Source organism: Babylonia areolata, chromosome 22, assembly GCF_041734735.1.
Source record: "Babylonia areolata isolate BAREFJ2019XMU chromosome 22, ASM4173473v1, whole genome shotgun sequence".
Taxonomy (NCBI): domain Eukaryota; kingdom Metazoa; phylum Mollusca; class Gastropoda; order Neogastropoda; family Buccinidae; genus Babylonia; species Babylonia areolata.
The window spans coordinates 11715215-11725214 of NC_134897.1; the positions used below are offsets into that span (position 1 = coordinate 11715215).

The window sequence follows — 10000 nt, forward strand, 5'->3', positions numbered from 1 at the left end:
GGCCTGAACCGGACTATAAATGGCGGGCGATTTGAATCAAGCCAGTTTCTCACCAGAGTCTGACACTGTGACGTCGGTGAAGGTTTATTCAAAATAAAAGCCTAATAAAGCTACGGTTTGGCTTCATTTATGGCAGAGAGCGAGATTTGCCTAGCAGCTTCCAATCTAGACCTGAATTGACTTTGGAAAGTACAAAATGTGCCAGCTACACGTAATACAAAATTTGAATGCAGAAAAAAGGGGCGGAGCTAGAGCCGTTTGTGTTTGCGCTAGACGTGTCTGTCAGATAAAAATAGCACCAGCACGTGGTACTGTCCGGTGAGAATTGGAAAGCATGCAGACAGCCCCTCGACGTTGGCAACCGTAAACGACCACATAAGACGCTCATGTGCCCGCAATACAGAAGGTTTTCCTTTGGTTCGAATCCCGCCGCTCTCACCTCCACTGGAACATCAAATCAAACTGAGCGTCTGTCTTGTCGTCCGGACAGTGAGACTGACGATGAACCGAGGTCTCTGCCGTGTACGGCACGCACTTAGCGCAGTGAGAAAGAGCCCATGGCAAGCAGGGTGTTGCATAATTCTGTGGAAGAAATCCACTCTGAAACACACACACACACACACACACACACACACACAATTATATATATATATATATATATATATTTATATTTCTGCCTGCATGCATGCACTCAATCCCTGATTAAGCGCGTTGGGTTATGCTGCTGATCAGGTATCTTCCGAACAAATGTGGTGGTGGTAGCGTATATGGAGTTGTCCGAACGCAGTACATGACGCCTCCTTGAGAAATCGAAACTGAAACTGACACTCTGTTTGCAGGTGTTCGTTCACTCAGGGAGTCGGGGAGGAGCCGGGGAAGGGTCACGTCACGTGCGCGACTGACCTTCACCTGGGGAAGGCCTGATGGTGGAGTGCTGCCATGTGATTCCCTGCCTGTGCTGTTGGGCGGTTTTGCGTTCCTGGTGTCTGGCCAGGCGAGGCTTCCGGAGTGACGTGAAGAGCGCTGTAGAAATGTGGTGGGGCTTGGAAGGGTTTATAACAACGCCTGTTTTGTGAACATCTCTTTCTTTTCATTTTCTTTCTTCAAAAAAAAAGTTTTTGTGTCAACCTAATTGTTTCAACACTTGATTTTTTTTTTTTTTTTTTTGTGTTTTCTTGCCACCATAGTTTGTGTAAAACTTTTAACTTGAGTGGCACGTTTGTGTGCAACCTAATTAATGTTTCAACACTGCTTTTTGTGTTTGTTGTTGTTGTTGCCACAATAGTATGTGTAGAAGTTTTAACTTGAGTGGCATATGTTGAAGCTCTGACTGTCGCAGTGGGTTTATGAATCGATTCAATCTGTGCAGCCTAAAGAATTCTTGTGGGGAGGAAAACCTGCATTTTGCACTGAGAATGCAGCTAACGCAGCAGTGATTCAGTGTGTGCGTTGTCACCTTTGCATGTTATTGTGTGACTACGAGTATGAATGAAGTCTCTTCACAACAACAGTGGCAATCAGTAATCGTGCATTTGTGTCTTTCACAACTGAGATGATTTATAAAACCTTTTTCTTCAACGTAAAGAATCAGAGACCCGCAAACTTGTACCAGCAAATGGAAAGTGAACAAAAAATGAAAATCACACCGGTGATGATTACTGTGCAAAACTTTCACAAATCGACATGATGTCTTGTTTGTGACGTCATTTTTTCCCCCCCCAATGACGGCCATTTCTGTCTGGGACCTTCAACAACCGATGTGATTGGATAGACACCGAAGTGACAACTCTCAGCGGAACGCCTTGGATCAACGTTACCATGACAATGAATGTTCGTCGCAGTTTAGGACACCGTTTCAACGGTGCGGCTCCGGAGTACAATATTGCTCTTGTTGGAGCACTTGGAGTGGGGAAATCTGGTGAGTAGTAACTTGGCTTTTTTTCTGTCTCTATTTCTCTTCCTCTTTTTCTTAAATTCTTTCTTTCTTTTTTTCAATATGACATAATTAGAACGGTTAATATAGTTGCAATTACTGTCGTTGAAACTAATGAAAGAGAAGATTACGAGGAGATTTTAATCCAGACAATTAAAATATTGAACAACACTGACAATATCAGTTCAGGCAGAATGCTTGTTAAGAATTCTGATTTAAAAAAGAAAAAAAAAAAGAAAAAAAAGAAATTGTTTACCTGAGACGTTGTTGTATCACAACACTCGCAAGTTAAGTTGTACCAATCGAGTTATCAAGCACTGTAACAGTTTGAATTATAACATCAAAACTGCACTCGATAATGACCTAAACATGCAGCAGTGTTTTCAAGAATTTTTTTTTATATGAGTAGGACTTTCAAAAACCAAATTGACAAAACTTTTAAGGACCATGTGTTTTCCATCGATTTAAATCTTTATTGAGTCAGAAATAAATGTAGTATACACTATGCCTGATTAAACCTTGGAACAGTTCACTATATAGTGACCCCAAAACACATAAATGGACACTATTACGAGGGCAAAAGGCTTCTAGCCTATAGCCGAATATTTCTGTGATTCAGTGACTTTATCTTCATTGATGATGAAATAATAGGAAACGACGTAAAACTACCATGCATCCCATACAGCGTAACTAACTGTCGACCATACGTACCGTCACATTTAAAAAAAAAACGAAAAAAAAAAAAAGAAGGTGAACCGTATAGGGAAAGTGGGGTGGGTGGGGGAAATGCCCAGACGTGTCAACCACAAATCATGGCCGTCACTTCGAATTAATTCGTTCAGCTCAGGTTCTAAACGTTTAACTGTCGAGCTAAACGTGAACCTGAATAGATGCGAGTGATTTACAAAGGAATCTTTTCAGAAACATACATTGCATACTGTGAGAAAGAGATATTGTGTGTATTGAACCGATTTTTTTTTTAAACGTGTGTGTTTAAAAACATTCCTTTCCAGAAGAATGCTCGCTTTGTTTACGAACGAACAAAAATCATATGTCGTCGTGGTATATGACTGTGTTAGTCAGTCCATTGTGCGACTGGAAAATATACAGTTTGGCATGGTTCATTGCTTGTCTTTTTGTTGTTGTTGTTGCGAGTGAGCTATTTTAGCCTTGAAACGCCCATTCATCTGTGTGTGTATCCTGCTTACCGCGTAGAACTAGCGACAGGTTTCTTTTTCTTTCTTTCTTTTTTTACTATCATAAAATTTCAGCCTTTCCCCTCAATTTCATACAGCATATCTTACTTCATTTCGCTAAATGTTTTCCCCATGTCGTTATCGTTTTTCGTTGGTGTGTGTGTGTGTGTGTGTGTGTGTTGTGAGTACGTGCGTGCGAATTTCGGTTGTCTATGGATATTTTTGTTCAGAATGACATTTTGTTCATGGATGTTTCCGACTGAGAAACTGGTAGACAGAGATTGTTTGCTTTAAAACTTTTTAAAATTTTTTAATCTTCTATTTTTTTGGTTCTTCTACCTTTTTATTTCTTTTCTGATTCATTTTATTCTTTCGATCATTTGAATAAAAACATTTATTCGCTGAATATTCGAGTCTTTTTTCTCTCTTTGAGAAAAATAACCCCTGCACTTTAGTTTCTGTCTCTCGCTGGTGTCTTTATCTCTCTACACGAGTATATCTGCTTCTCTTTCTTTTTTTTCTTTTTTTTTTGTTGTTTTATTTTATTTTTTATCTATTCTTTCTTTGAAAGTTCTGACCTTGTAGTGGGCATGTCGACCCCCTTCTCGACCCCCCTTCTCCCACATCACCTTCATGTACACACACACACACACACACACACACACACACACTTACACACTCGCACACATATATACACATACATATTTGTACCATTTCTCTTGGAATGTTTTCTCAAAACAAACCCAAGGCAGCAGTTGCTGAAAACACACACACACGCACACGCACACACACACATACACACACACACACACACACACACACACACACACACACACACACAGAGAAAGAATGCAACACACTTTTCCTCTCACAAATCGTGAACTTCATCAGCCATTCGCCAACCCTTCACCGTACTCAAACTGCTGCCTTTTCACTTTACCGAATTCTTAACAGTAACTTGTTAGCAGTAACTTTTTTTTTCCCTTTGCATTCAGCGTCTGAAAGAAAAGGGAGAGAGGAGGAGGAGGAGAGAGAGAGAGGGAGAGAGAGAGAGAGAGAGAGAGAGAGAGATGAAAACTTTGAGAGACTGGAGAAGATGCAGTATTCTGAACTCATGCAAGAGTCAAGCTTAAAAATCAAATGAAGATGTTCAAAACGAGAACGAACGCAACGAACGCGCGCGCGCGCGCGCACACACACACACACACACACACACACACACACACACACGCACCGACAAAAAAAGAAGAAGAAGAAGAAGAAGAAAATCGCCCGTACACAGAAGCAGGAATAAACGATGTCTTAAAGCTTGCTGTGGGCCGTGTTTGTATTGATATCAAGTTTTCATCTCTCAAGAGAAATAAACATGTCGTCTAGCCCCGAAATGCAAACATAGAAATATACACGTAAGACACGTGTCGTTTAAAGTGTTCAAAGAGATCTCATCAAATTAAACTTCCAGGAGTTACACGTATAAGAACATTCTACACGAGTAGGAAAATTTACAATAAAAAACAACAACGGACCGCACCCCCCCCCACCCCCCTCCACCTCAAACAGAACAGTTCACATCAAAGATAAATTGAGAACTCTCTCTCTTTCCCTCCATTTCTCAAGATCATAAATCCAATGATGGATTAAAAAAAAAAAGGGGGGGGGGATACTTTTCTTTTCTTTTTTTTATTTTTAATTCTTCCCCAGCTTTTGAAAAATTCAACACTGAAACATCAATGCGGGATTGGAAATACTGTATGTTTGCATCCCCCCCCCCCACCCCCCCCCCGCCCCCCGAGAAAAATAAGATGACAGGGTTTGAGCTGGATTTTTCCCGTCACGGCAAAACACACACTGCTGAGTTGTGCATTTTAATAATAATAATAATCATAATAATAATGGTATTTATATAGCGCTCAATCTTGTGCAGAGACAAATCAAAGCGCTTTCGCACCAGTCATTCACACGCATGCGTAACTCTAAAACTGAAGAAACTGAAGACAAGGAAGAGCAGGCAAGGGAGGCTATTTTGGGAAGAAGTGGGTTTTAAGGCCAGACTTGAAAGAGTTGAGTGTGGAGACTTGACGAAGCGAAAGAGGAAGTTCATTCCAATCGCAAGGTCCAGAGACAGAGAAAGAACGGCGGCCAACAGTCGAGTGTTTGAATCTGGGTATGCGTAAACAGAATGGATCCGAAGCCGATCGTAGTGAGCACACACACACACACACACACACACACAAAGAAAAAAAAAGAAAAGAAAAATGTTCTGCAGCTATGTATTTTATCCACATCACAAGCGTAGGTTTTTATTTGCTTTTTGTTCTCTCTCTGTCTCTCTCTCTCTGTCTCTGTCTCTCTGTCTCTTGTAACATTAATTTGGAGAAACACTCTCCCGTTATTACAAAAAGTACAAAATAATATAAACCAAGTTTCCAAGACGTGGTAGCCATGCATGTCACGAAGTTACTTTGCTTTGTAAAGAACATTATCTCTGTGCATTGTTGTTTAATCAACGCCCCCGCCCCCTTTGTTCCCTTTGTGAATGGGCTTGTAGCCCAACAATAAACCATTCATTCATTCATTCATTCATTCATTCTCTCTCTCTTTCTCCCTGTATTTATGCCTCTCTCTCTCATTCTCTCTCTCTCTCTCTGCCTCTGTCTGCCTGTCTCTGTGTCTGTCTGTCTATCTCTCTCTCTCTCTATATATATATATATATTTCTATTTCACTGTCCCTCTCTTTCTCTTTCTTTCTCTCTCTCTCTCTCTCTCTCTCTCTCTCTCTCTCTCTCTCAAAAACAGTTAGCCCTGTCGGGAATTAAATGAAAGAGAGAAAGAATGAGAGAAATAAAGTCAGGGTGGGAGGAATAAAGAAAGAAAGAAAATAAAACGAAAGAAGAAAGAAAGAAGGAAAGAAAGACCATCAAAACATCGAACTTCACCAAGTCAGGTAATAACTGCTCTTCAGAAAACGCACGAAGAAGCATTCGGAACTGAGCATCATCTCTCAGACCTTTTAATTAAGCACAACGGGGAAAAATAATACTAACAACAACAACAACAGGGAACAAACCCAGAAACCTCTTCTTCTTCTTCTTCTTCTTCTTCTTCTTCTTCTTCTTCTCCAGGTGCTAGAATTGTTCTCATCGGACCGTCATTACGAGCAATTTTCATCGCTGTCTTGACACGACGTGGCGGGAAAAAAAAAAGAAAAAAAAGAAGCAACACCTTCTCAGACTTTTTTCTCGACAAGCATGGCTCATGGAGATAAAGGGAGACACTTGTCAGCCATGATTCTTACCCTCCATGCAAAGCGACAGGTCTGCGTGCCGGCAAATTGCACCATTATGAAAGCTATGCTGGCTTGTCCCAACACCAGTTCCTGCTCATTTACGTTAGTTTGGAGACTAGGAGGTTTCTGCTTTTAAGGTCCTGATCCACTTATTCGTCGGTCGTTTTTTTTTTTCACGTACGTCACTGTCCCTCGCTTTCAGAGCGACCGACGGTGTATAGTGTGTCATCAGCTAGCAATAGCTTCTAGTTCTATCAGCCAGGACGAATCACATCCAGCTTTTGGGATTTTTCGAGATGCTCCCCTCTGATCGACGGTACAGAAGTATAAGGGCGAAAACCAATCGCTTCGCCAATAGCTTTTCCCCCAAAGCAGTCAATGTCCTGTCTCTTGAACAAATCCAGTATGATAAATAGAATTGTGCAATCAACAACCATCTACTTGAAGATCTAGTCATCAGCCCCATCCACATGTAATATGCGGCTTCTGTTCAAACGTGTGTGTGTGTGTGTGTGTGTGTGTGTGTGTGTGTGTGTGTGTGTGCAGTGCGTGCATGTGTGAGTATGCACAAGTTTTTATATTGATATGCACTTGTATGTATCCTAATTTCTACTGTATCTGCGTTTGTGTATGATTTTCGATTTATGTTCGTACCTTGTTATGTACTATCCGCCCCAATATTCCTTGTGACTCCGGTACACTTAGTAATAAAGACATATTCTATTCTATTCTATTAGTTTGTTGCTTTTTTGTATTAGTTTTTTTGTATTGTATTAGGTTGTTGTTTTTTTGTTTTGTTTTTTGTCACAACAGATTTCTCTGTGTGAAATTCGGGCAGTTCTTCCCAGAGACAGCGCGTTACCACCGTGCAGTGACACCATTGTTGTTTTTTTTTTTTCTGTCAGCAAATTTATTTCTTTTATTGTCAAAGTAAATTTTTGAACATAAATTTTGTCAGGAACAACCCTTTTCATGTCGTGGGTTCTTTTACGTGCTCCGAGGTGATTAACATTGCTCTTATTTCACAACCAGTTCATGATTAACGAAAATTAATCACCCATATTTATTTTCTTTTTATTAATATTCATAAGAAATGATTGAGGTGTTCACTTGCTGTGAACGTGTTCTAAGATACTTGACAGTTTGTATTCCTTGACAGTTTGTGAAAGATCTTAAGAAATGAATGATAATACTCCATGATGATAACCAACCAGTGTATAATCCAGCTGCTTGGCTGTTTCTATCAGAGTATTTATGGTGGGTTTTTTTGTTTTTTGTTTTTGTTCTTTGTTTGTTTTTTTCTTCTTTATAAATGTACATTAAGATGCTGTTGTTGTTGTAAAATGTCAACGTATCAAAATGGAATTAAAAAAATTTTAAAGAAAAAAAGAAAAAAAAAATCCTTGATCACATTGCATGAACTCACTTTTCTTACTTAACCCCTTTCACCCCCCACCCCCACCCCACCCCTCCCTAATCCCTTGTGCATGATGTTTCACGGTAATTCTTCTCGTTCGTCTGATGGACACTAAATTTTTCGCGGCAGTAATTGAACTGCATGTCGAGTGCACAGCGGTCGCTTCTCACTGAGGTTGGTCTTGAGGGACCACTGACGGGTTGTCAAGCTACAACGATATAAGAAAGACAGAAGTGAAGCTTTGACTGCGGTTCAGAATTTCAGTTCAACAGTTCAGGTCAGTTACTCAAGGAGGCGTTACAGCATTCAGACAAATCCATACATTATACGCTACACCACATCTGCTAAGCAGATGCCTGACCAGCAGCCGTAACCCAGCGCGCTTCGTCACGCCTTGATGAAAAAAAAGGAGATAAAGGATACATAAATAAATAAATAAGTCACCAAATTAATGAATAAATCAAACAGAATAAATAAGAAAATAAATCCACGAAAAAAAACCCCAATAAAAACAGTTCAACAGTTTCAGTAGCTCAAGGAGGCGTCACTGCGTTCGGACAAATTCATATACGCTACACTACATCTGCCAAGCAGATGCCTGACCAGCAGCGTAACCCAACGCGCTTAGTCAGGCCTTGAGAACAGACTTGAAGTGAACTAGACGCTGCCCCCTGCTGTCTTAGCGTGGCAGTGATTGAACAGTGTCAGACACTGGCACTGCAGTGGTCATTTAACTCTCTCCATACGAACGGCGAAAGAGACGACGTTAACAGCGTTTCACCCCAATTACCATCATCAAAATATTGCAAGCGGAAGGCTCTTATACTGAAGAGGTGAATGTTGACAAAGAATACCACAATTCAGACGACGGAAGCTAAAGGTTGGGTCATTCAGACACCCACTGGACATCCGAGGGGTCTGTGTAGAGGAGAAGAGAGGACTGGCCGTACTTAGTGAGTTAATTCTTTTGGCACTGCACTGGTAGTGACTGAAAGTGGATCGCCACCTTTAGTAGAGTTCGTCTTTCTTTTCTCTTCTTCCTCCCCCTCCTCCCGCCCCCCTCCTCCTTGCAGAATGAGTTGTGTCTCCTGGCTTTAGCCCACAAGCTTTTCAACACTAGCGTCATCTGTCCTGACAGACTGTCTTTTCTAGAATTTTGGAAGACGCGCGCGCACACACACACACACACACACACACACACATACACGCACACACACACATACACGCACACACACATACACGTACACACATACACGTACACACACACATACACACACACACACGCACACACATACACACACACACACACATACACACGCACACACACACACACACACACACACACACACACACACACACACACACAGTGAGAGAGAGAGAGAGATATAAAGAGAAGACGTAGAAGACAAACCGTCTATGACATGTAAGTCAATTTTGGGGGGAAAAATCGGTCAAGCTAAATCATCAACACAAAAACAACCACCGTCTTCCATATACCACCACCCCCATCCCCACCCCTTCCCGCATCCCCTTGTTTGTTTTTGTTGGCCTGTTGTTGTCCTTTTTCTTCTTCTGTTTTCTTTCTTTCCTTTCTTCCTCACTTCACCCGTTCACCACACACACACGCACACATACACACACACACACACACACACACGCGCGTACACGCACACACACACACACAGAGTGGAACGTGCGTGTGAACGGCATCTGATTTAAAGAGTTGAATGACCTGAAAGTGCTGTAAAAAGTCTCCTCTTCCATGCCGGGTAGTGTCACACAGCACAGCTGTTTGTTTTAAGACTGTTAATCCGGCGTTTTTGTTTTTGTTTTTTCATGTTTTTTTTATTTTTTTTTATTATTATATTTTTTGCAGTAAAATATATTTGGACTATTCATTGTTATTCTTCCATAGCACTTTTGACCAGATGGCCAACAAAAAAACCCTTTCCTCCGATGTCAGATTGACCAGAAACCCTAAACGAGAACAGAACTGTAGCCATTATTACCGCGAGTTACCGTTAAGCAATGCAGGAGAACAACAGAAGCACTGCCAAGCTCTTTCTTACCCAAGCGAGCACAAAAGCTGCAAAAAAAAAGCCGCTGTAACTAGTTCCCGCGAGCAGTATACAGTTTAGTTAAGGGAAACTGTTTCAGGCAGCAGGGTG

General features: G+C 41.2%; 2 protein-coding genes across 2 annotated transcripts in view; one reads left to right on the forward strand and one right to left on the reverse strand.

The window, feature by feature from the left end:
* LOC143296914 (NAD-capped RNA hydrolase NUDT12-like) overlaps positions 1–10000 on the reverse strand; it is a 127263-nt gene that overhangs the window by 45415 nt on the left and 71848 nt on the right. The gene's annotated exons all lie outside the window — the stretch shown is intronic.
* Positions 1212–10000, forward strand: part of LOC143297335 (ras-like protein family member 12) — a 57738-nt gene continuing 48949 nt past the window's right edge. Inside the window, exon 1 of the mRNA XM_076609628.1 lies at positions 1212–1918. Coding sequence (XP_076465743.1) covers positions 1819–1918 — 100 coding nt within the window. The 5' untranslated portion in view covers positions 1212–1818. The remainder of the gene's footprint in view (positions 1919–10000) is intronic.